A 27957-nucleotide genomic window follows, 5' to 3' on the forward strand; every position below is an offset into this window, starting at 1 on the left:
CAACCTGACCCCACCACACAGCACTGCCCCCCGATTATCAAATTCCACAACGAGGCCTTGGACAACATGGACCATTTTCCATACCTCAGGAGCCTACTATCACCAAGAGCAGACATTGACGACGAGGTCCAATACCGCCTTCAGTGTGCCAGTGCAGCCTTCGGTCGCCTGAGGAAGAGAGTGTTTGAAGACCAGGACCTCAAATCTGGTACCGAGCTTCTGGTCTACAGGGCAATAGTGATACTCGCCCTCCTATATGGCTCAGAGACGTGGACTATATACAGCAGACACCTCAAAATGCTGGAGAAGTACCATCAGCGCTGCCTCCGCAAGATCCTGCAAATCCATTGGCAGGATAGATGCACCAATGTCAGTGTTCTCGTTCAGGCCAACATCCCCAGCATCAAAGCATCAGCTCCGTTGGGCGGGCCACATCGTCCACATACCCAACACGAGATTCCCAAAGCAAGCGTTCTACACGGAACTTCGACACGGCAAGTGAGCCCCAGGTGGGTAGAGGAAACACTTCAAGGACACACTCAAAGCCTCCTTGATAAAATGCAACATCCCTACCGACACCTGGGAATTCCTGGCCCACGACCGCCCAAAGTGGAGGAAAAGCATCTGGGAGGGTGCTGAGCACTTCGAGTCAGAAGGAACGTGCGTCAACCCAGGCTCCCCACCCAGCCTTTCCTTCAATTACTGTCTGCCCCACATGTGACAGAGACTGTAGGTCCTGCATTGGACTCTTCAGTCACGTGAGAACTCACTTTTAGAGTGGAAGCAAGTCATCCTCGACTCCAAGGGACTGCCTATAACGATGATGATCAATTGACTGGTCAGGTGGGCAGAACAATGACAAATGAAATTCAACCTGGAGAAGTGTGAGGAAATGAATTTTCAGACAGCTAACAAGGCAAGGGAATACACAATAAATGGTAGGCTACTGAGAGTGCAGAGGAACACAGGGACCTTGGTGTGCATGTCCACAAATCCCTGATGGTGGCAGGATATGTAGATAAGGCCAATAAGAAGGCATTCAGAATATTTGCCTTTATTAGCCGAGGCATATAAGAACAGAGAACTGTATAAAGCTCTAGTTAGGCCACAGCTAGAGTACTGCGTGTAGTTCTGGTCACCACATTACAGGAAAGATGTGATTGCACTGGAAAGGGTACAGAGGAGATTTACGAGGATGTTGCCTTGATTTTAGAATTTTAGCTTTGGAACAGAGGAGGCTGAGAGGAGACGTAATTGAGGTGTATAAAATTGTGAGTGGCCTAGACAGAGTGTATAGGAAGGACCTATTTCCCTTAGCAGAGTGGTCAATAACAAGGGGGCATAGATTTAAAGTAATTATCTGAGGTTTAGAAGGGATTTGAGGAGAAATGTTTTCACCCAGAGAGTGGTGGGGGTCTGGAACTCGCTGCCTGAAAGGGTGGTACAGGCAGAAACCCTCAACAGTACTTGGATATGCACTTGAATTGCCATAATCTACAAGGCAAAGGACCAAGAGCCGGAAACTGGAATTAGGCTGGATAGCTCTTTGTCGGCAGGAGTGGACAAGATGGGTCGAATATCCTCTTACTGTGCTGTAAATTTCTATTATTCTATGTTAGGGTCATTCTGCAGGTTTTAGGGTCATTCTGTGGGTTTTAGGGCCAATCTCCATCACTCGGAGGGTTAAATCGTTTAGTCAGACCGTGCTTTAGGGAGAGGAGCTGACTGAGCCGGAGGAGGAGTCCCACTCCTGGGGCCGACTTTAAATAGCGGAGGAGAGGAGGGTTTGCCCAGGCTGGGATTGGCTGGCAGCCGCGGGGAAGTGAAGTGAAGTGAGGCTCGGCTCCCGATGGCTCTCTGGACTGGCCGGGTTCTCGGCCTGCTACTGCTGGGTAAGTCGCTGCTGCGGCGGCTCTGGCTGTCTCCGGTCCTCGCTCTCTTGGAGCGGCGGGCAGGACGCGTTGGAAAGGCTGGGAGCGGCGAGGAGGGTCCGCGGCTGGTGTGATCTCAGTGCTCCCCTACCTTCTCGTCTTTACAGGATGCCCGCTGCCCGCCACCGACACCACTGTCGGTCGGTTAGTGAGGGTGGCAGTGATGTGACGTTTGTGGGCAGGGGACACCGAGAGAAAGAGAGTGAGCTACACACACAGCTACAGCACCGAGTGAGATAGAGAGAGACAGAGACAGAGAGAACCAAACACCGATACTGAATGAGACAGACACACAGAGACACGGATACAAAGTGAGTGGGACAAGGTGGGACACATAGATAGAGTCGGTCACGCACTTAGGGAGAAACCGAGTGAAACCAGGGCTGTTTATGCTGCAAAATAATTGCAGGACAGATCGTAGATACTCCGTATATTGGGTGACACTGGGACTGCGCTCTTATATTAAACATGCAGTAAAATTTTGACAATGACGGTCAAATCGCTGGAGATTAGCTTCCGCTGCTTTCTATACTTCGCCATACAGACCCTGCACTGTGCACGGTTGGGATGGAGCGTATGAATCTCCCGTTAAATATCACCGTAGCGCAGTCCGAGAAGGACTGTCCTCTGCATTCCATAACTCCTGTGATAGTGGAGAGTGCAAGCACCGTTCCCACAGCTCTCACTTGCATCATCACAAATGGAGCATAAATGATTTGCACCAAAATAGCCTCAGAAACGCTTCACTTATTTCCAAATCTCATCGTGTATATTTATCAATTGCTTTGCTTTATGCCATGGTTGGCTGGTACTAGTTTTTCTCTCTCAAAGTCCCTCTTCCTTTTAACACCTGCCGTAATGTTTGCTTCAGAGAAATGAACGGATAAGGAGGACGTTTCTCATGCGCCGTTGAACGAATTGGCTGCAATGAAATGCTTTTTGCTGAGCGCATTTTCCTTTGTTCAGTGAGTGTTGATTTTGAAAGTAACCTTACAACGTGAAGCCAGGGGGTTAACACTGCCACCGGTGGGGCAATACATGGATTTGCCTCTTTCAGAGGTTGGGGTAAGTGGCGGGTGGTCTGATATGATTGGCAGTGAATGTGCAGCCTCTCATAGGCAGTCCCTCGGAATCGAGGAAGACTTTCTTCCACTCCCAAAATGAGTTCTTTGGTGGCTGAACAGTCTGATACGAGAGCCACAGACCCGATCACAGGTGGGACAGACGTTCGTCAAGGGAAGGGGTGGGTGGGGCTGGTTTGCCGCGTGCTCCTTCCACTGCCTGCGCTTGGCTTCTTCAAGCTCTTTGCGTTAAAACTCATAGAGCTCGACGCCCTCCCTGATGCACTTTCTCCACCTCGGGCGGTCTTCGGCCAGGGTCTCCCAGGTGTCAGTGGTGATGTCGCACTTTACCAGGGAGGCTTTGAGGGTGTCCTTGTAACGTTTCCGCTGCCCACCTTTGGCTCGTTTGCCGTGAAGTAGATCCACATAAGACATTTGCTTAGGGAGTCTTGTATCTGGTATGCGAACTATGTGGCCTGCCCAGCAAAGCTGATCGAGTGTGGTCAGTGCTTCAATACTGGGGATGTTGGCCTGGTCGAGGACACTGATGTTGGTGCGCCTGTCCTCCCAGGGGATTTGCGGGATTTGCAGGATCTTGCAGAGACATCGTTGGTGATATATCTCCAGTGATTTGAGGTGTCTTCTGTACATCGTCCATGCCACAGATCCATAACTGCTACTGCCCTGTAGACCATGAGCTTGGTGGTAGATTTGAGGGCCTGGTCTTTAAACACTCTTTTCCTCACGGCCAAAGGCTGCACTGGCGCACTGGAGGCGATGTTGAATCTCCGCATCAATGTCTGCCTTTGTTGATAAAAGGCTCCCGAGATATGGGAAATGGTCCACGTTGCCGAGGGCAGCGCCGTGAATCTTGATGATTGGAGGGCAGTGCTGAGCGGTGGTGACAGGCTGGTGGAGGACCTTTGTCTTACGGATGTTCAGCGTAAGGCCCATGCTTTCATATGCCTCGGTGAATACATTGACTATATCCTGGAGTTCAGCCTCTGAATGTGCGCAGACGCAGGCGGCGTCTGCATACTGCAGTTCCAACGACTGAGGTTGAATGGATCTTGGACCTGGCCTGGAGGCAGCATAGGTTTAACAGCTCCCCACTTGTTCTGTAATTTAGTTCCACTCCAGCGGGAAGCTTGTTGACTGTGAGGTGGAGCATGGTGGTGAGGAAGATTGAGAAGAGGGTTGGAGCAATGACTCAGCCCTGTTTGACACCGATCCAGACGTGAATTGGGTCTGTAATGGATCTGTTGGTAAGGATCATGGCCTGCATATCATCGTGGAGCAGGCAAAGGATGTTGACATAATTTTGGGAGCATCCGAAATGGAGGAGGACGCTCCATAACCCTCGCAGTTGACAATGTCAAAGGCTTTTGTAAGATCGAAAAAGGCCATGTATAAGAGCTGGTGCTGCTCCCTGCATTTTTCCTGCAGCTGTCGCGCTGCAAAGATCATATCCGTTGTGCCCCGTAGGGGACGAAATCCGCACTGTGATTCCGGGAGAAGCTCCTCGGCCACAGGGAGAAGATGGTTGAGGAGAACTCTAGCGACAACTTTCTCAGTGGCTGATAGCAGGGAGATTCCCCTTTAGTTGCCGCAGTCGGACTTGTCCCCTTTTTAAAAAAAAAATGGTCACAATCACTGCATCTCTGAGATCTTCCGGCATGCTCTCTGTTATGAATGCAACACCTTGTAACCAGCATTCTACCGCCACCAGAGGGCGCATCTGTTGGAGTCCCAAGGGATCCCAGCATCCCTTGGGAGCACTGCATATAAGCAGGCCTTCCATGCTGTATGAGCACTCTGGAGTCAGAATAAAGAGACTAAGGTCACACTTACTCAAGTGTACAGTACTCAGTCACATTGCTTTATTTGAGACTTAACAATTGGTGCCGAGTAATAGATAATGAACCATCACACGAAAATGCAGAGAATTGTTGATATGCTGGAGAAATTCTCAGAAGGTGATGATTGGGAAGCCTTTGTTGAGCGACTCCACCAATACTTCGTGGCCAATGAGGTGGAAGGGAATGAGAACACTGCCAAACGATGGGCGATCCTCCTCACTGTCTGTGGGGCAACAACCTATGGCCTCATGAAGAATCTTCTTGCTCCGGTGAAACCAACAACCAAATCGTATGAAGAACTGTGTACGCTAGTCCGGGAGCACCTAAATCCGAAGGAGAGTGTTCTGATGGCAAGGTATCGATTTTATACATGTCAACGGTCTGAAAGCCAGGAAGTGGTGAGTTACGTAGCTGAACTAAGGCACCTTGCAGGACATTGCGAATTTGGTGGATTCCTGGAGCAAATGCTTAGCATTGGCCATGAGGTTATCCTTCGCAAACTATTGACTGTTGAAACACCAAACCTAAGCAAAGCCACAACGATAGCCCCAGCATTTATGTCCACCAGTGATAACACCAAACAAATTTTGCAGCATAAAGATGCATCGGCAAGTACTGTACACAAAGTAACGTTGTTTTCAGGCAGGAATGCATAAGGCAGAACGTATGCAGCTGCAGGACCTCAGATGACTGAGTCTGACATCAAGTGTGAATGCGAGGCAATTAACACCTTGTTGGCGCTGCGGAGGTGATCATCGAGCCCATCAATGCTGCTTCAAACACTATGCGTGCAAAGGCTGTGGAACAATGGGACACCTCCAGCAAATGTGCAGACGAGCTGCAAACCACCATGTTGCAGAGGAAGACCGATCCATGGCGGATCAAACTGAAGTAGAGACTCGAACCGAGGAGGCAGAAGTGTACTGGGTACACACCTTTACCACGAAATGTCCACTGATCATGTTAAAAGTTAAACTGAACGGAATTCCAGTATCCATGGAATTGGACATGGGTGTGAGTCAGTCCATCATAAGCAAAAAGGCCTTCGTGAGGCTGTGGTGCAACAAGGCACAAAGGCCCAAGCTGAGCCCTATTCATACCAAGCTTGAGAACTTACACTAAAGAGCTGATCCCTGTAATTGGCAGTGCTGCAGTAAAAGTCTCCTATGATGGAGCAGTGCACGAACTACCACTATGGATTGTACCAGGAGATGGCCCCACACTGTTCGGCAGAAGCTGGCTGGAAAAAATCCGCTGGAACTGGGACGACGTCTGAGCGTGTCGTCCGTCGACGACGCCTCATGTGCCCAGGTTTTAAGCAAGTTCCCGTCGTTGTTTGAGCCAGGCATCAGAAATTTCTCTGGGGCGAAGGTGCAGATCTACTTGGTTCCCTGTACACGACCCATCCACCACAAGGCACGTGCACAATACATGTGAGAGAAAGTGGAGATTGAGCTGGACAGGCTGTAACGAGAGGGCATTAGCACGCCGATTGAGTTCAACGAGTGGGCCAGTCCGATTGTTCCGGTTCTCAAGGGCGATGGCACGGTCAGAATTTGTGGGGACTATAAAGTAACGATTAACCGTTTTTCACTGCAGGACCAGTACCCGCTACCCAAGGCAGTCGACCTATTTGTGACGCTTGCAGGAGGGAAGACGTTCATCAAGCTGGACCTGACCTCAACCTACATGACGCAGGAGCTGGCGGAATCTTCGAAAGGCCTCACCTGCATCAACACACACAAAAGCCTGTTCACCTACAATAGATGCCCGTTTGGGATTCGATCGGCCACAGCTATTTTTCAAAGGAACATGGAGGGTCTGCTAAAGTCGGTTCCGCGTACCGTGGTTTTCCAGGACGACATATTGATTACAGGTTGGGACACCATCGAACACTTGCAAAACCTGGAAGCGGTTCTAAGTCGGCTAGATCATGTAGAACTCAGGAAGAGGTTCTAAGTCGGCTCGAAGTGTGTTTTACTGGCGCCAGAGGTCGAGTTCTTGGGGAGAAGAATCGCGGCAGACGGCATCAGACCCACCGATGCCAAGACGGAGGCCATCAAGAACGCGCCGAGACCACAGAACGTGACGGAGCTGCGGTCGTTCCTGGGACTCCTCAATTATTTTGGTAATTTCGTACCCATGTTAAGCACCTTGCTAGAACCTCTACATATTGCTACGCAAAGGAGATGACTGGGTATGGGGGAAATAAGAGAAGACTGCTTTTGAGAGAGCCAGAAATCTGTTGTGCTCCAACAAACTGCTTGTTCTGCATGACCCATATAAACGTTTAGTGCTAGCTTGCGATGCATCTTCGTATGGGGTCGGGTGTGTGTTACAACAAGCAAACGAATCGGGAACATTGCAACCGGTCGCTTATGCGTCCAGGCGTTTGTCCAAGGCCAAAAGGGCCTACAGCATGATTGAAAAAGCAGCTCTGGCATGCGTTTACGGGGTGAAAAAAATGCACCAGTATCTGTTTAGGCTTAAGTTCGAGTTAGAAACTGACCATAAGCCGCTCATATCATTATTCTCAGAGAGCAAAGGTATTAATACCAATGCCTCTGCTCGCATCCAAAGATGGGTGCTCACGCTGTCTGCATATAACTATGTAATTCATCACAGGCCAGGCACAGAGAACTGCGCTGATGCTCTCAGTCGGCGACCATTGCCCACCACCGGGGTGAAAATGGCACAGCCTGCAGACTTTCTCTTGGTGATGGATGCATTTAAAAACAAAAAGTCACCCGTTACGGCCTGCCAGGTCAGGACCTGGACCAGCAAGGATTCTTTACTGTCCCTTGTAAAAAAACTGTGTCCTCCATGGGAGCTGGTCCAACATCCCAGCAGAGATGCATGAAGAGATCAAGCTGTTCCAGCGGCGCAAAGGCAAAATGTCCATACAGGCGGACTGTCTTTTGTGGGGTAATCGCGTGGTTTTGCCTAAGAAAGGCAGGAAAACATTCATACCGGACCTACACAGTACCCACCCAGGCATAGTAATGATGAAAGCTGTAGCCAGATCCTATGTGTGGTGGCCCAGCATCGACTCAGATTTGGAGTCTTGCGTGCGCCAATGCAACACTTGCTCTCAACTGAGCAATGCACCCAGGGAGGCACTGCTAAGTTTGTGGTCATGGCCCTCCAAACCATGGTCTAGGATCCACGTTGACTTTGTTGGCCCGTTTCGAGGCAAAATGTTTTTGGTTGTTATGGATGCTTATTCAACATGGATTGAGGGTGTAATAATGTCTGTAATCACGTCCACTGCCACCATCGAAAGTCTACGAGTCATGTTTACTACGCATGGCCTGCCTGATACCCTTGTCAGCGACAATGGGCCATGCTTCACCAGCGCTGAATTCAAGGAATTCATGACCCGCAATGGGATCAAGCACGTCACATCTGCCCCGTTCAAGCCCGTATCTAACGGCCAGGCAGAACGGGCAGTCCAAACCATCAAGTAAAGCTTGAAACGCGTATCGGAAGGCTCCCTACAGACCCGCTTGTTCCGAGTCCTGCTCAGCTACCGCACAAGACCCCACTCGCTCACTGAGGTTCCCCCTGCCGAACTGCTCATGAAAAGGGCACTCAAAACAAGGCTCTCTCTAGTCCACCCTGATCTCCATGATCATGTTGAGGGCTGGCAGCATCAACAAAGCATGTACCATGATCGCGCAAATTTGTCACACGATATTGAAGTCAATGACCCTGTATTTGTACTCAACTATGGACATGGTCCCAAATGGCTTGCTGGCACTGTCGTAGCCAAAGAAGGGAGTAGGGTGTTTGAGGTCAAACTTGCAAATGAACTAACTTGCAGAAAGCATTTGGACCAAACCAAACTGCGATTCATTGACAGCCACGAGCAACTTGAAGAGGACACCACCAACTTCGACCCTCCGATACACACACAAGTGGCAACCGACATCACGGTTGACCACGAAGTTGAACTCATCATCCCCAGCAGCCCAGCAAGGCCAGTTGTGTAGCAGCCCAGCGAAGGCCCAACCAACTCACCTGCACCTGTGTTTGTACCAAGACGATCGACTAGGGAGCGGAAAACCCCAGATCGTCCCACCCTGTAAATAAGTGTACTATTGACTTTGGGGGTAGTGATATGTTTGCAACATCTTGTAACCAGCATTCTACCGCTACTAGAGGGCGCATCTGTTGGAGTCCCAAGGAACCCCAGCATCCCTTGGGAGCACTGCATATAAGCAGGCCTCTTCCTGCTTATCCTCCTCCTCCCTCCAGATGAGAGAGATGAGGTCATGTATCCGTGCCAACAGCACCTCCCCGCCATACATTAGCGCCTCAGCAGGGATTCCATCCGCACCCGTAGCCTTGTTATTCTTGAGCTGTTTTATGGCTTTCCTACCTCGTGCAACATTGGAGTTTCACTGAGTTGGTGGCGGGTCGCATGCTGTGGGATGGAATTCAGTAAGTCTGCCTCCACCACATGAATTGGCAGCTTGTTCCAGAGGTCTACTATTCTCTGTGAAAAGAACCACCTCCTGTCATCTAACCTAGGTCTAGCCTTGTACAACTTAAATTTGTGCCCCCTGGTCCTGCCTAACCTATTTAATTGAAATAAACCTTCAGCTAGAACATTGTTTATTCCCTTTATTATCTTATAAACTTCAATCATATCTCACTGAAATCTACGCTGCTCTAAGGTAAAGAGTACCAACTCTTTTTTAACCTATCTTGATAACTCAAATGCTTTAGACTTGGAATTAGTCTCGTGGCCCTCTTTGCCTTTTCCATAGCCTCAATATCACCCACCGTGAGAGGAGACCAAAACTGGACACAGTATTCCAAGTGCGGCCTGACTAAGATCTTGTACAAGGACAAAACAGTACGCCTTGTCTTATACTCAATTGTCCTATGGATACACCCCAACACCCTATTTGCTATAGCTATCGCAGCACGGGGCATTGCTCGTATACCTTTAAGGATGTATGCACTAGAATGCCCAAATCGCTTTCTATCTCCAACATCTTTAATGCCATTCCCTGGAGGGTGTATGAATGTTGAGCATTTGCCCTGCCCACATGCATTACACTGCATTTATCTAAGTTATACATCATTTTCCAGTCATGAGCCCAGTCTCCCAACACATTAAGATCTGCCTGAATCAGATGAGCCTCTTCTACAGTTCTAGCACTTGCACAGATCTTGGTATCATCTACAAATTTGCAAATTGTGCCGCCAATCCCTAAATCCAGATATTTAATAAAAATTGTAAAAAGCAACGGTCCCAAAACTGATCCCTGCGGGGCACCACTGGCAACCGGTCTCCAAATCCATCTATAACTACACTTTGCCTGCGTCCTGCCAGCCAGTTCTGTATCCAGCTCAATATATTTCTACTAATACCAGAGGCTCCAATCTTAGAGAAGTCTCTTGTGCGATACCTTGTCAAAAGCTTTTTGGAAATCTACGTAGACCATGTCGACTGGGCTTCCCTCATCCACCAACTACGTCACTTCTTCAAAAAATACAATTAGATTTGTGAGACATGACGTCTTTTTTATGAAGTCATGGGTGCTCCGAATATATCCCTCCCCATCCAAGTATTCACATACAGATGCAACATCCAAAATCTGGAGTTCCGAAATGTTCTGGAATCCAGACACCAGAAAATGTTCTGAAATCCGGACTCTCCCGCCTCCCCCACCTCGGCCTTGGCTCGACCTCTTCTCCTCCTCTCTTTCCCCACCTCAACCTCAGCCCGGACAACCCACCCGGCTTCGGCCCGACCTCTCTTTCCCCCCCCCCACCCCCGCCCTCAGCCCGAACACTTCCCCACCACCCCCCGCCCCACCCCCGGCCTCGGCCCGACCTTTCTACTTTTATACTCTATCCCCCTTGCAATAAAGGCCAACAATCCATTTGCCTTTCTGAATACTTGCTGTACCTGCATACTAACTTTGTGTTTCATGCACAAAAGCCATCTGGTCCCTCTATTCTGTAGCACTTTGTAATTTTTCTCCATTTAAATTATAATTTGCTTTTCTATTTTTTCTGCCAAAGTGGAATATTAAACTCCATCTGCCAAATTTTTGCCCGCTCACATAACCTGTTTATATTGTTTGTGTCCTCCTCACAATTTGCTTTCCCACCCAACTTTGTATCATCAGCAAACTTGGCTACATTACACTCGGTCCCTTCATCCAAGTCATTAATATAGACTGTAAATAGTTGAGGATCCAGCACTGAGCCCTGTGGCACCCCACTAGTTACTGTTTGCCAACCGGAAAATGACCCATTTATCCCGACTCTCTGTTTTCTGTTAGGTAGCCAATCATCTATCCAATATATTACCCCCAACCCCGTGAACTTTTATCTTGTGCAGTTATCTTTTATGTGGCACCTTATCGAATGCCTTCTGGAAATCGAAACACACCACATCCACTGGTTCCCCCTTATCCACCCTGCTCGTTACATCCTCAAAGAACTCCAGCAAATTTGTCAAACATGATTTCCCTTTCATAAAACCGTGCTGGCTCAGCTTGATTGAACCATGCTTTTCCAAATGTCCCGCTACTGCTTCCTTAATAATGTACTCCAGCATTTTCCCAACGACAGATCTATAGTTTCCTGCATTTTCTGTCTTTTTTAAAATAGGGGCGTTACATTTGTGGTTTTCCAATCCGTTAAGACCACCCCAGAATCCAGGAAATTTTGGTAGATTATAACCAATGCATCCATTATCTCTGCAGCCACTTCTTTTAAGACCCTAGGATGTAAGCCATCAGGTCCAGGGGACTTGTCCACCTTTTAGTCCCATTATTTTACCGAGTACTACTACTTTAGTGATGGTGATTGTATTAAGTTCCTCCCTCCCTATAGCCCCTTGATTATCCACTATTGGGATGTTTTTAGTGTCCTCTACTGTGAAGACCAATACAAAATATTTGTTCAACATCTCTGCCATTTCCCTGTTCTCCATTATTAATTCCCCAGTCTCATCCTCTAGGGGACCAACATTTACTTTAGCCACTCTTTTCCTTTTTAATAATTCTTTCTAAAACAATATGCTTATCTATGTTAATGTTATTAGTAGTAAAACTCATCTTATTAAATTCTAGTATTTGAGCATCATCATCAAGGGTGAATACTGATGCAAAGTACTCATATTTAATATTTTTGCCATACTCAGTGCGTCATTTGTAACTTGTCATTGAACACCCTTCAGTGGCCCAATACAGTTTTTGATAGTTCTCTGACTTTTCACATAACTAAAAAAGCTCTTCCCATTACTGCCACAGTTGTCTATAATCCTTTTTTCCATCAGTCTTTTTGCTGAACTATAGCAGCCTTAGTTTTATTTAGTAGTTCTTTGTATTCAACCCTATTTATTTGAGTGTTAAATTTCTTTAATTTATAGAAACATTTCTGTTTACATCTTGTTTGTCTTTGTACATACCCAGTCAGCCACAATGGCTTTTTCTTACCACATTTCCTTCTTTCGATTTTGGGTACATGTTTGTTTACCACATTTTTAATCTTATTAAAATCTTTCCATTTATATTCAACATTGGTCACATCACCACCAAGGAGGTTAGCCAATTTACCTGTTCCAAATCATCTGCCATTTTGGAGAAGTTTGCCCTTCTGAAATCCGGTACAAGTTGCAGGTTCTCAGTTCCTTTATACATTCTAATTGGCTAGTAGAACTAATGCTGTGATCTGTATATAACGACATACAGTAATATAAAACTATTTAATTAAATGCCAAACAGGATCATTTTAAACCCATTTTTATACAGTTGAATAACACACAATATGTTAAGACCAAGGCTTAGAGTTATAGATCTATACAGCACAGAAGGAGGCCATTCAGCCCATTGTGCCTGTGCTGGCTCTTTGAAAGAGCACTCCCTCAGCACTGGAGTGTCAACCTAAATTTCTGTGCTCAAGTCCCTGGAGTGGGACTTGAACCCACAGCTTTCTGACTCGGGGCGAGGGTGCTACCCACTAAGCCACAGCTGGCCAGAAGTGTGCTGCCCGCCATATAGGTTCAGGGGGTTGCGATGTCAGGTGCAGCACCCGCCATATTGGTTCAGGAGGTTGCGATGTCAGGTGCAGCACCTACCATATTGTTCAATTGGTCTGCCATTTCTTTGTTCCCTATTATAAATTCATCTGATTCTGACTGCAAGGGACCTACATTTGTCTTCACTAATCTTTTTCTCTTTACATATCTGTAGAAGCTTTTGTAGTCAGTTTTTATGTTCCCTGCATGCTTACTCTCATACTCTATTTTTCCCTTCCTAATTAAACCCTTTGTCCTCCTCTGCTGAATTCTAAATTTCTCCCAGTCCTCAGGTTTGCTGCTTTTTCTGGCCAATTTATATGCCTCTTCCTTGAATTTAACACTATCCCTAATTTCCCTTGTTACGGTTGAGCCACCTTCCCCGTTTTGTTTTTACTCCAGACAGGGATGTACAATTGTTGAAGTTCATCCATGTGATCCTTAAATGTCTGCCATTGCCTATCCACCGTCAACCCTTTAAGTATCATTCGCCAGTCTATCCTAGCCAATTCACATCTCATACCATCGAAGTTACCTTTCTTTAAGTTCAGGACCCTAGTCTCTGAATTAACTGTGTCACTCTCCATCTTAATGAAGAATTCTACCATATTATGGTCACTCTTCCCCAAGGGGTCTCGCACAACAAGATTGTTAATTAGTCCTCTCTCATTACATAACACCCAGCCTAGGATAGCCAGCTCTCTAGTTGGTTCCTCGACATACTGGTCTAGAAAACCATTCCTTATACACTCCAGGAAATTCTCCTCCACCGTATTGCTATCAATTTGGTTAGCCCAAATTATATGTAAATTAAAGTCACCCATAATAACTGCTGTACCTTTATTGTAACATCCCTAATTTCCTGTTTGATGCCATCCCCAACCTCACTTCTACTGTTTGGTGGTCTGTACACAACCCCCACTTGCGTTTTCTGCCCTTTGGTATTCTGCAGCTCTACCCATACAGATTCCACATCATCCAAGCTAATGTCCTTCCTTACTATTGCGTTAATCTCTTCTTTAACCAGCAACGCTACCCTACCTCCTTTTCCTTTCTGTCTATCCTTCCTGAATATTGAATACCCCTGGATGTTGAGTTCCCAGCCATGGTCACCCTGGAGCCATGTCTCCGTAATCCCAATTACATCTTATCCATTAACAGCTATCTGTGCAGTTAATTCATCCACCTTATTACGAATGCTCCTTGCATTTAGACACAGAGCCTTCAGGCTTGTTTTGTTTTTTTTAACACTCTCTGTACTTTTAGAATTATATTGTAATGTGTCCCTTTTTGATTTTTGCCTTTGATTTCTCTGCCCTCCACTTTTCCTTATCTCCTTTCTACCTTTTGCTTCTGCCATTTTACTTCCCTCTTGTCTTCCTGCATAAATTCCCATCCCCCTGCCATATTAGTTTAAACCTTCCCCAACAGCACTAGCAAACACTCCCCCTAGGACATTGGTTCCAGACCTGCCCAGGTGCAGACCGGTTCCAATGTCCCAGGAATTTGAATCCCTCCCTCTTGCACCATTCCTCAAGCCACATATTCATCTTTACTATCCTGCTATTTTCTACTCTGACTAGCATGTGGCACTGGTAGCTTCCATTGTTTAGCAAGCATGTGTTGCAGCTTCCCCAGGTTGGTACCTCACTTTTAGGTGCGGCTGGTGCTGCTCCTGGCATACTCTTCTGCACTCTTGATTGAATTAGAGTTGGTCCCCTGGGTTGATGGTAATGATAGAGTGAGGAATATGCTGGGCCATGAGGTTACAGATTGTGGTGAAATACAATGCTGCTGCTGATGGCCCACAGCATCTCATGGATGACCAGTTTTGAGCTGCTAGATCTGATCTGAATTTATCCCAATTAGCACGGTGGTAGTGTCACACAACACGATGGAGGGTGTCTTCAATGTGAAGATGGGACTTTATCTGCACAAGGACTGTGCAGTGATCACTGCTATCAGTGTTGTCATGGACAGATGTATCTGCGACAGGTAGATTGGTGAGGACGAGGTCAAGTAGATTTTTTCCTCGTGTTGGTTCTTTCACCACCTGCTGCAGGCCCACTCTGGCAGCTATGTCCTTTAGGGCTCGGTCAGTAGTCGTGCTACTGAGCCACTCTTGGTGATGGATATTGAAGCCCTCACCCAGTGTACATTTTGTGCCCTTGCTACCCTCAGCGCTTTGTTAAACTTTGCTAAAATATTTAGGGAAATTTAACGTGTTTTATTCCATATGTGGAGTTCCATTCATTTTGTACTGTGCTCGATAATACAATAATGTTCACAAAAGAATATTGAAGAAATATACTTGAGAATAAGATTCTACCAGTGTTTCACTTCCAGTATCCAACTTGATACATTCACACAAATAATTCAATCTTCAGTTAAATACAGAGAAGACAAAAGCCAGGGGTCACCAAGAAACAACCAACTAAAGCGTCCTTTAGAAACGGGGAAGTCTCACAAAGGCAATAAGTGGTTTATAACATTCAACAATAACACAATAACCATCCTTTCATTTCCAGCTGTCCATTATTTTCAAATACTAAAGACGCTGGAATTCATGGGGCAATTTAATTGCACTTTTTCCCGAGAGATAGTCAATACAATGGCTGACATGATCGTTAGGATTTATATATTGCAATCCCTACGAGTTCGAAGAACGATAAATAACCGCCTAGAAAGTCAATTGATTGTACCAAATATATTTCTTTCCATAACCATCATCATCCCATAGTGGCATGCCACAACTGGGTACGTGTATATACCGAGGCATCTCCTACTTATTTCCAAAGCAGAAGGCAGAGTGTACAACAGTGGAGTGCTGCCCTTCCAACCAGTCACCTCGGGCCCGGTCACTCCATCATTCCTGACGTTGGCTCAGCTCTGACCATCAGTCTGGTGATGAGCATACATATGGCGGGCTGCACCACAGGAGAAGCGGACGCTCCATATGGAATGAAACTTCATACTGAAGATCAATAAGAAGCAGCAGGAAGGGGAAGTATGAGAACACGCTCATGGCGCCAGCACCCCAGACAGTGACGGCCTAGAGCCCGTTCAAATCCTCTGGCATTATGGCCCAGCGCCACAGTCTTCCTGCTGCACTGGTCAGCCATGGCTCTTCCCGGGAATCCTGCCCTGGTTCCACTGCAGAGGCGCCCAGGCTTCTGCTGCCACTCGTGCACCCCATTCTCTGGCATAAGTTGCACCATCCATCTCTGTTAAGTATCGAATAACTCCACGAGGTTAAGTACGGTGAGCTAGTTCAGGCATGACCTTACTCCAGTTTATTTTTTCTCAAAGTGAGGATTCAACATGGCTGCCAACATTATATACACGGCTTCCACGTGTCTGCCAGTGACCATTAGGACTCTGACAGTCGCGCCCTCCGGTGGCAGGTAAAACCCAATTAACATACATAACATCATTCCCCCCCCCACCCCCCCCCCCCCCCCCCCCAGAGTCCTTGGCACAGGTTGTATTTACAAGTTGAGGCCTTCCGCTCCCTGGTTGATCTTCTCAGTTCGAACCCAAGCTTGAGTGAGTTAGTAGGACCATTGCGGAGCAGTCGGTCTGACAGGACTGTCAGGGATGGTAAGTTCGTCTTTGTGAATGAGACAAGGGTCAACTGATAGTTGGACGTATGTTGGTTGGTCGATGATGATGTCATCTTCAATTTGTTCTGGGTTGCCTGTGAATTGCAGTTTGGTTTGGTCGATGTGCCTCTTGCACGTTTGCCATTTAACAGTTTGACTACAAGCACCCTGTTCCCCTCCTTGGCCAAAACCGTGCCAGCAACACACTTTGGATCATGGCCATAATTCAGGACAAACACAGGGTCATGAACAGCAATGTCATCTTGGAACATGACGGTTCTCGGGATGGACTTCAGCAAACTCTCCATGTTTCTCTGTAATATGGCTGCCGCCGAGCGAATTCTGAAAGGGCACCTATGGTATATAAACAGTCCTTTGTGCGTGTTGATGCACGTCAGTTTTTTCAAAGATTCGACCAGCTACTGTGTCATGTAAGCGGAGGTCAGGTCTAATTTGGTGAATGACTTCTGCCCCTGCTAGCATTGCAAACAGGTTGTCAGCCTTGGGTAACGGGTACTGATCGTGTATCGAGACTCGGTTGATCGTTACCTTGTAGTTGCCGCAGATCCTGACCGTGCCATCACTTTTCAAGACTGGGACAATTGGACTGGCCCATTCGCTGAACTTTACTGGTGATATGATTCCTTCCCGTTGAAGTCTGTCCAGTTCAATCTCGACCTTCTCCCTCATCATGTACGGAACCACCCGAGCCTTGTGATGGACGGGTCTTGCACCCGGGCCGAGGTGGATCTGCACCATGGCTCCCGTGAAGTTGCCGATGCCTGGTTCGAACAACGAGGGAAACTTGCTCAGCACTTGAGCACATGAAACGTCATCCACTGATGATGAGGCTTCAATATCGTTCCAGCTCCATTTAATTTTCTCAAGCCAACTCCTGCCGAAAAGTGTTGGGCCATTGCCTGGAACGATCCACAACGATAAATCATGCACAGCTCCATCGTATGATACCTTTACTGCCGCGCTGCCAATGACTGGTATGAGCTCTTTGGTGTAGATACGTGGCTTTGCATTGATTGGGCTCGGTTTGGGTCTTTTTGCCTTAGTGTCTCACAGCTTTTTGAAAGCCCTCTGGCTCATTATTTACTGACTCGCACCCTTGTCCAATTTCATGGATACAGGAACCCCATTTAATTTAACTTCCAGCATTATCGGAGGACTTTTGGTAAAAGAATGTACCCCATACACTACTTTATCCTGTACCTCGGGTTGAGTTGCCTGTGCCGCTTGATCCACACTGGATCGATCATCCTCAGCCATGTGCTGTGTCGCAGCATGCTTGTTCGATTGCGGACACGTTCGCTGAAGGTGCCCCACTGTTGCACAGCCTTTGCACACGTATTGCTTGAATCGGCATTGATGGGCCCAATGATAGCCCCCGCAATGCCAACAAGGCGAGATTTGATTCACCCCCGATGGTGGACTTTGAGCAGTTACAGATCATACGAACGCGGATGAGTAGGCCCTGCCATGTGCAGCTCTGCCGGCCAACGATATTATTTTATGCACAGTACTTGCCGGTGAGTTTCGATGCTGCGAAGATATCTGTTTCGAGTTTTCGTCCGTGGACATGCGTACCTGGGTGATCGTGATGGCCCTGCTCAGGTCTAGAGATTCAGCAGCCAGCAGCTTTCAAAGGATGACCTCATAGCCAATGCCAAGCACGAAAAAGTCCCGCAGCATTTCCTCCAACGCAGCTCTGAAGTTGCACGGCCCAGCGAAACATCTCAGGTTGGCGACAAATTCGCCACGTCCTGGCCCTCAGAGTGATTGTGCGTATAGAAGCGATAACTCGCCATGATGATGCTTTCCTTTGGTTTAAAGTGGTTCCGAACCAGTGTACACAATTCATCATAAGTCTTATCCACTGGTCGAGTCGGTGAGAGTAGATTTTGATAAGACCATAAATGTTTGACCCACAAACGGTGAGGAGAACCGCCCTGCGCTTAATTGCGTTATCAGTTCCTTTCAATCCGTTGGCTACGAAGTACTGGTCGAGGCGATCAGTGAAATCCTCCCAGTCTTCCCCTTCCACGAATCTCTCCAAAATTCCAACAGACATGGTTGTGTGAAAGTTCGTATTTTCAACTCGTCGCCAATTGTTAAGTATCGAATAACTCCACGAGGCTAAGTACGGTGAGCTAGTTCAGGCATGACCTTACTCCAGTTTATTTATTCTCAAAGTGAGGATTCAACATGGCTGCCAACATTATATACACGGCTTGTATGTGTCTACCAGTGACCATTAGGACTCCGACAGTCGCGCCCTCCAGTGGCAGGTAAAACCCAGTTAACATACATAACAATCTCCCCAAAAGATTCAATATCCACCTGACTTCTTTCCCCTCCTGTTCTCAAACTCGACTAAGTCAGTAATATATATGGTGAAAAGCTGAGGCCTCAGTACAGATTCCTGGTAAACACCACTTGTCATATTCTGCCACTCGGAGAATGAACCGTTTATCCCTACTCTCTGCCTCCTACCAATCAACCAACCAATGTCACAAGGTTACCTCTAAATCGATGCACTCTCACTTTTGCAAATGATCTCTTGTGTGGAACCTTATCAAATGCCTTCTAGAAGTCTATCCCAGCATTAGACTATCCTGTGGGTTGTATTAAGACAAAATCCATATGGATAGAATTTAAAAAATATATATTGGAAGGGAAATAGTGCTTCTCGGTGTGCATTACAAGTAATCAAACAGTGGACATAAGAAGAGGCAAGATCTGGAGACATTCAGAGAAAGATGTAAGAACAGCAGGGCAATAATACTGGGTGATTTAACAATCCCAAGTTAGACTGAAATAAAGGTTATGTTGGGACTAATTCCTGGATCTGTCTGCTTCTAGTCCAAAAAGCAAGGAAGCATTGCTTGATTTAGTTCTAGGAAATGAAGTGGGCAAATAACTGATATGAGAGCAGGAAAATAATTGGGAAACAGCAACAATAACATAATTAGGTTCAACATAAGAATTGAAAATTAAGGCAAAGTTCCGTAACATAAGAAGGGATCTGGGAAAAATCAGCTGGGTAGAATAGTTAGCAAACAGGATCATGAATTGGCAGTGGGAAAGCTTCAAATATGAGACAGAAATAGTATGAAATAAATATATTACTCTAAGCAAAAGATAGGTTTAACGAGATACATCAAGGAATTAACATAGAAATTTAAACTAAACTAAAACTGAAAGGAAGACATATGTTAAAGTTAGGGCTAACAGTGAAGAAAATCATGAATATAGGAAGTATAGTGGGAAGGTTAGAAAAGCTAAAAGAAATATGAGAAAAGCCCAGTAGCAGCTAACCTAAAAGGAAATTGTAAGGGCTTTTATCAGCAAATAAAAAGTAATAGCCTTTTACTTTATATTTGCTTATAAAAGCCCTCATTATTTCCTTTTATATTATCTGCTAGCTCTTTTTCACATCAACTTTTAACCCTTCTAATCTACCTTTTCCCTCCCCATTAGACTTTCTATACTCATCATGATTATCTTTAGTATTATTGGGCCCAAGTTTCGAGCCGCGCCTAGAACGGCGCAGTCCCGACCTGGACGCCCGTTTTTCGCGCCACAAAGTGCGCCTAAGAAAACCTCCAGATTCTCCACCTCCCTGCAGGTCCTCTGGCCCTCGGCGCAGCGCAGCACGAGCTGTAGGGGGCGGAGCCAGGTCCCTGCGCTGAAAACAGTGCCAGGACCTCTGCACATGCGCGTTACAGTGGGGGCGCAAGTGCAGTAGCTCCAGGCGCCCAAAACTGTGTGGGAGGGGCCGAAGCACGCAGCCCCTAGCCCTGGCCCAATGGCCTCACTGGGGCTGCGTGAATAAGGCTCTTCCCACGGCCAGCTCCTGCTTCCTCCCGACCCGACCCGACTCCCGCTTCCCGCCTCCGGGCCCGACACTGACCTGTGACCTGACTCCCACCTCCCCCCCCCTCCCCCCCCCCCCCCCCCCAACTGGACCCGACCCGACTCCCGGTCCCTTCCCCCCACCCCCCCCCGCCTCCCCGACTGGACCCGACCCGACTCCCGCTCCCTGCCCCCCCCCCCCCCACCCCGGACCCGACCCAACCCAACCCGACTCCCGCCGCCCCCGCCCCCGGATTGATCCGACCTGACCTCCCTCTCCCTCCCTCCCCCCCGAACCGAACCAACCTCCCTCCCACCACCCCCCCCCCGACCCGACCCAACGCCACCTACCTGTAAATCTGGTGCTGGGGACGGGCCCTGCCCAAAGTCTCGGGCCCGGCCCGTTCAGCCTCCCTCCCCCCTCCCCCCCAATCTCCTTCCCCTCCCCCTGAAATTCCTTCCCCTCCCCCCCAAATTCCTTCCCCCCCCAATCTCCTTTCTCCCCCCCCCCCCAATCTCTCTTCCCCCCCAAATCTCTCTTCCCCCCCATCTCCTTTCCCCCCCATCTCCTTTCCCCCCCATCTCCTTTCTCCCCCTTCTCCCCCCATCCCTCCCCCTTCCCTCCCTCTGCTCCCCCCCCTCTCTCCCTCTACCCCCTCCTCCCCCTCCCCTCGCTGTCAGAAACACAGACACTGACAGACAGAGAGTGAGAGTCACACACAGACAGACAGAGAGATAGAGACACTAACAGAGACACACTGGGGTGGGGGGGGGGGCATCCCAGCATGCTGTTGGAGGGCTGCCGGTGCTGCAGTCGGTGAGTAGAAAATGTTTTATTTATTGATTTTTTAAAAAATTATTTATTATTTTTTTTTGATTGATTTATTGATGTATTTATCATTTATTATTGATGATGGCTCTTTATTTGAAAAACTGAAGTGTTTAGTGTTTGTAAACTTCCCTTTAAACCCCCCCCCCCCCCCACCATTCCCTGCGCCTGATTTGTAACCTACGCCTGATTTTCTAAAGTGTAGACAAGGTTTTTTCGAGCGTACAAAAATCTTCACTTACTCCATTCTAAGTTAGTTTGGAGTAAGGTTTCAATGACGAAACTTTGAAAACAGGCGTAAGTGGCCGGACACGCCACCTTTTGAAAAATAAATTCTGTTCCAAAGTGAAACTGTTCTAACTGACTCGAACTGGAGCAAACTAAATTACGAGAATTCCGATTTCTAAGATACTCTGTCCTACACCAGTTGCTCCTAAAAATCAGGAGCAAATCAGGTGGAAACTTGGGCCCATTAACACTACCTTTATCATGTGTGTGTCTCTATTGTAAGTTTCAATTTAGTTTCTCGATCTTAATTTGCCCACTTCATTTCCCAGAACTAAATCAAGCAACGCTTCCTTGCTTGTTGGACTAGAAACAGACAGATCTAGGAAGTAGGACCTCAAAAGTAGTAATCTCAAGATTGCTACCAGTGCCATGTGCTAGTCAGAGTAGGAATCGCAGGATAGCTCAGATGAATACGTGGCTTGAGGAGCGGTGCAGAAGGGAGGGATTCAAATTCCCTGGGACAATGGAACTGGTTCTGTGGGAGGTGGGACCAGTACAAACCGGACGGTCTGCACCTGGGCAGGACCAGAACCAATGTCCTAGGGGGAGTGTTTGCTAGTGCTATTGGGGAGGAGTTAAACTAATATGGCAGGGGAATGGGAATCTATGCAGGGAGACAGATGGAAGTAGAATGGGGGCAGAAACAAAAGATAAAAGAAAAGTAAAAGTAGAGGGCAGAGAAACCCAAGGCAAAAAAGCAAAAAGGCCACATTACAGCAAAATTCTAAAGGGGCAAAGTGTGTTAAAAAGACAAGCCTGAAGGATCTGTGCCTCAATGGAAGGAGTATTCGGAATAAGGTGGATGAATTAACTGCGCAGATAGCAGTTAATGGATATGATGTAATTGGCATCACGGAGACATGGCTCCAGGGTGACCAAGGCTGGGAACTCAACATCCAGGGGTATTCAACATTTAGGAAGGATAGACAGAAAGGAAAAGGAGGTGGGGTGGCATTGCTGGTTAAAGAGGAAATTAATACAATAGTAAGGAAGGACATTAGCTTGATCAGATGGGATCAGTATGGGTGGAGCTACGGAATACCAAAGGGCACAAAATGCTAGTGGGAGTTGTGTACAGACCACCAAACAGTTGGGGACAGCATCAAACAAGAAATTAGGGATGCGTGCAATAAAGGTACAGCAGTTATCATGCTGGTAGCAATGCGATTGAGGTGGATTTCCTGGTGTGTATTCGGGATGGTTTTCTAGACCAATATGTCGAGGAACCAACTAGAGGGCTGGCCATCCTAGACTTGGTGATGTGTAATCAGAAAGGACTAATTAGCAATCTTGTTGTGCGAGGCCACTTTGGGAAGAGTAAACATAATATGGTAGAATTCTTTATTAAAATGGAGAGTGACACAGTTAATTCAGAGACTAGGATCCTGAACTTAAGGAAAGGTAACTTCGATGGTATGAGACGTGAATTGGCTAGAATAGACTGGCAAATGATACTTAAAGGGTTGACGGTGGATAGTCAATGGCAAACATTTAAAGATCACATGGATGAACTTCAACAATTGTACATTCCCATCTGGAGTAAAAATAAAATGGGGAAGGTGGCCCAACTGTGGCTAACAAGGGAAGAGGCATATGTGAAATTGATGGGATTGAAGGCCGATTAAATCCCCGGGGCCTGATGGTCTGCATCCCAGAGTATTTAAGGAAGTAGCCCTAGAAATAGTGGATGCATTGGTGATCATTTTCCAACAGTCTATCGACTCTGAATCGGTTCCTATGGAGTGGAGGGTAACTAATGTAACACCACTTTTTAAGAAAGGAGGGAGAGAGAAAAAGGGTAATTATAGACCGGTTAGCCTGACATCAGTAGTGGGGAAAATGTTGGAATCAGTTATTAAAGATGAAATAGCAGCACATTTGGAAAGCAGTGATGGGATGGGTCCAAGTCAGCATGGATTTATGAAAGGGAAATCGTGCTTGACAAATCTTCTAGAATTTTTTGAGGATGTGACTAGTAGAGTGGACAAGGGAGAAGCAGTGGATGTGGTGTATTTGGACTTTCAAAAGGCTTTTGACAAGGTCCCACACAAGAGATTGGTGTGCAAAATTAAAGCACATGGTATTGGAGGTAATGTACTGATGTGGATAGAGAACTGGTTGGCAGACAGGAAGCAGAGAGTCGGGATAAACGGGCCCTTTTCAGAATGGCAGGCAGTGATGAGTGGGGTGCCGCAGGGCTCAGTGCTGGGACCCCAGCTATTTACAATATACATTAATGATTTGGATGAGGGAATTGAGTGTAATATCTCCAAGTTTGCAGATGACACTAAGCTGGTTGGAGGTGTGAGCTGTGAGCAGGATGCTAAAAGGCTGCAGGGTGACTTGGACAGGTTAGGTGAGTGGGCAAGTGCGTGGCAGATGCAGTATAATGTGGATAAATGTGAGGTTATCCACTTTGGTGTCAAAAACACGAAGGAAGAATATTATCTGAATGGCGGCAGATGAGGAAAAGAGGAGGTGCAACAAGACCTGGGTGTCATGGTACATCAGTCATTGAAAGTTGGCATGCAGGTTCAGCAGTCGGTGAAGAAGGCAAATGGTATGTTGGCCTTCATAGCTAGGGGATTTGAGTATAGGAGCAGGGAGGTCTTACTGCAGTTGTACAGGGCCTTGGTGAGGCCTCACCTGAAATATTGTGTTCAGTTTTGGTCTCCTAATCTGAGGAAGGACGTTCTTGCTATTGAGGGAGTGCAGCAAAGGTTCACCAGACTGATTCCCGGGATGGCGGGACTGACATATGAGGAGAGACTGGATTGACTGGGCCTGTATTCACTGGAGTTTGGAAGGATGAGAGGGGATCGCATCGAAACATATAAAATTCTGACTGGACGGGACAGGTTAGATGCAGGAAGAATGTTCCCGATGTTGGGGAAGTCCAGAACCAGGGGACATAGTCTAAGGATAAGGGGTAAGCCATTTAGGACTGAGATGAGGGGAAACTTCTTTACTCAAAGTTGTTACCCTGTGGAGTTCTCTACCGCAGAGAGTTGTTGATGCCAGTTCATTGGATATATTCAAGAGGGAATTAGATATGGCCCTTACAGCTAAAGGGATCAAGGGGTATGGAGAGAAAGCAGGAAAGGGGTTCTGAGGTGAATGATCAGCCATGATCTTATTGAATGGTGGTGCAGGCTCGAAGGGCCAAATGGCCTACTCCTGCACCTATCTTCTATGTTTCTATATTTCAATGTTTTCCACAGAGCCTTACCCATAGATAAAGCCATAAAATGGCAGCAACGTTTAGAGTTTAATAAATAGAGTACAACAACAACTTGTATTTACATAGCTCCTTTCAAGTAGTAAAACGTCCCAAGGCGCTTCACAGAAGTATTATAAGTCAAAAATTTGACACCAAGCCACATAAGGAGATAATTAGGTAGATGACCAAAAGCTTGGTCAAAGAGGTAGGTTTCAAGGAATGTTTTAATGGAGGAGAGGCCGAGACAGCAGGAGGCGCGGCCACTAATGGTTGAGTGATTTATAATCAGGAATGCTCTGGTGCGTGCGGAGGGTTGTGGGGCTGGAGGAGATTACAGAGATAGGGAGCGGTGAGGCCATGGAGGGATTTGAAAACAAGAATGAGGATTTTGAAATCGAGGTGTTGCTTAACTGGGAGCCAATGTAGGTCAACGAGCACAGGGGTGTTAGGTAAACAGGACTTGATGCGAGTTAGGACATGTGCAACCGAGTTTTGGATGAGCTCAAGTTTACATAGGGTAGAATGTGGGAAGCCAGCCAGGAGTGCATTGGAATAGTCAAGTCTAGAGGTAACAAAGGCATGGATGAGAGTTTCAGCAGAGAATGAGCCGATGCAAGGGCGGAGACAGGCAATGTTATGGAGGTGGAAATAGGCGGTCTTCGTTATGCTGCAGATATGTAGTTGGAAGCTCATTTCAGGGTTAAATATGACACCAAGGTTACGAACAGTATGGTTCAGCCTCAGACAGATGTTAGGGAGAGGGATGGAATTAGTGGCTAGGGAACAAAGTTTGTGGCGGGGACTGAAAACAATGGCTTAGGTCTTCCCAATATTTAATTGGAGAAAATTTCTGCTCATCCAGAACTGGATGTCAGACAAGCAGTCTGACAATTTAGAGACCATGAAGGGGAATGAGCGAAGTGGTGAGGTGGGGCTGGGTGTTGTCAGTGTACATGTGGATACTGACGCTGTGTTTTTAGATGATGTTGCCAAGAGGCAGCATGTTGATGAGACATAGAAGGAGGGGACAAGGATAACTATGCGGGAGCAGGAAGAGAAGCCATTGCAGGTGATTTTCTGGCTACGATTAGATAGATGTGGATGGCATCAGGCGAGTGCAGTCCCACCCAGCTGAATGATGGTGGAGAGGTTTTGGAGGACAATGGTGTGGTCAGCCATGTCAAAGGCTGCAGACAAATCAAGAAGGATGAGAAAGGATAGTTTATCTTTGTCATTTTCACAAAGGATTCACAAAGGCTACAGGAGTAAAAAAGTAACAATGCAATTATACAAATGATTGGTTAGGGCACAGTTCGAGTACTGTGTGCAGGTTTGGGAGCCCCATTAGAGAAAGGGCATTAAAACCATAGACCGCGCACAGCACAGATTCACCAGGTTGATGCCAGGGATGGTAAACAATAGTTATGAGGAGAGACTTGAGATACTGGGACTGTTTCCACTGGAGCTGAGAAGGCTAAGAGGAGATTTAACAGGGGTTCTTAAAACTATGAAGAATTTTTATACTGTGAATGTGGAAGGACTATTTCCTATGGTTGGAGAGTCAGAGATGAAGGGTTCATCAATTTAGTATTGACATTTAGAGAGTGAGGAGAGAGAAATTTCTTTACACAGAGGATTGTTGGAGCATGGAATGCTTTGCCAATGGAGTGGTTGAGGCAGCGATTATAGCATCTTCTACAGGAAATTTGCGTGTCATCCTTGCGCAGGGGCCATGCTAATCTTCTCTGTATCGTTCCAATTTTAGTATATATGCTGCCGAAGCGAGCACTACAGGAAATAGTTAGAAACATAGAAAATAGGTGTAGAAGTAGGCCATTCAGCCCTTCGAGCCTGCACTGCCGTTCAATGATTTCATGGCTGAACATACAACTTCAGTACCCCATTTCTGTTTTCTTGCCATACCCCTTGATCCCCCTAGTAGTAAGGACAACATCTAACTCATGTTTGAATATATTTAGTGAATTGGCCTCAACAACTTTCTGTGGTAGAGAATTCCACAGGTTCACCACTCTCTGGGTGAAGAAGTTTTTCCTCATCTCGGTCCTAAATGGCTTACCCCTTATCCTTAGACTGTGACCCCTGGTTCTGGACTTCCCCAACATTGGGAACATTCTTCCTGAATCTAACGTCTAAACCCGTCAGAATTTTAAACGTTTCTATGAGATCCCCTCTCATTCTTCTGAACTCCAGTGAATACAAGCCCAGTTGATCCAGTCTTTCTTGATATATCAGTGCCACCATCCCGGGAATCAGTCTGGTGAACCTTTGCTGCACTCCCTCAATAGCAAGAATGTCCTTCCTCAAGTTAGGAGACCAAAACTGTACACAATACTCCAGGTGTGGCCTCACCAAGGCCCTGTACAACTGTAGTAACACCTCCCTGCCCCTGTACTCTAATCCCCTCGCTATGAAGGCCAACATGCCATTTGCTTTCTTAACCGCCTGCTGTACCTGCATGCCAACCTTCAATGACTGATGTACCATGACACCCAGGTCTCGTTGCACCTCCCCTTTTCCTAATCTGTTACCATTCAGATAATAGTCTGTCTCTCTATTTTTACCACCAAAGTGGATAACCTCACATTTATCCACATTATACTTCATCTGCCATGCATTTGCCCACACACCTAACCTATCCAAGTCACTCTGCAGACTCATAGCATCCTCCTCGCAGCTCACACTGCCACCCAACTTAGTGTCATCCGCAAACTTGGAGATACTACATTTAATCCCACCGTCTAAATCATTAGTGTACAATGTAAACAGCTGGGGCCCCAGCACAGAACCTTGAAGTACCCCACTAGTCACTGCCTGCCATTCTGAAAAGTCCCCATTTACTCCTACTCTTTGCTTCCTGTCTGCCAACCAGTTCTCAATCCATGTCAGCACACTACCCCCAATCCCATGTGCTTTAACTTTGCACATTAATCTCTTGTGTGGGACCTTGTCGAAAGCCTTCTGAAAGTCCAAATACACCACATCAACTGGTTCTCCCTTGTCCACTCTACTGGAAACGTCCTCAAAAAATTCCAGCAGATTTGTCAAGCATGATTTCCCTTTCACAAATCCGTGCTGACTTGGACCTATCGTGTCACCTCTTTCCAAATGCGTTGCTATGACATCCTTAATAATTGATTTAATCATTTTACCCACAACCGATGTCAGGCTGACCGGTCTATAATTCCCTGCTTTCTCTCTCCCTCCTTTTTTAAAAAGTGGGGTTACATTGGCTACCCTC

General features: G+C 46.9%; 1 protein-coding gene and 1 non-coding gene across 2 annotated transcripts in view; one reads left to right on the top strand and one right to left on the bottom strand.

The window, feature by feature from the left end:
• The first annotated feature begins 1771 nt into the window (after positions 1 to 1771).
• Positions 1772 to 27957, top strand: part of ramp1 (receptor activity modifying protein 1) — a 49299-nt gene continuing 23113 nt past the window's right edge. The window contains exon 1 of the mRNA XM_070876098.1: positions 1772 to 1892. Coding sequence (XP_070732199.1) covers positions 1850 to 1892 — 43 coding nt within the window. The 5' untranslated portion in view covers positions 1772 to 1849. The remainder of the gene's footprint in view (positions 1893 to 27957) is intronic.
• Positions 26380 to 26487, bottom strand: LOC139260651 (U6 spliceosomal RNA). Its single transcript, XR_011592831.1, has one exon. It is a non-coding gene; the product is annotated as a U6 spliceosomal RNA (small nuclear RNA).

The sequence above is a fragment of the Pristiophorus japonicus genome, chromosome 3 (assembly GCF_044704955.1).
Source record: "Pristiophorus japonicus isolate sPriJap1 chromosome 3, sPriJap1.hap1, whole genome shotgun sequence".
NCBI classification, from domain to species: Eukaryota; Metazoa; Chordata; class Chondrichthyes; family Pristiophoridae; genus Pristiophorus; species Pristiophorus japonicus.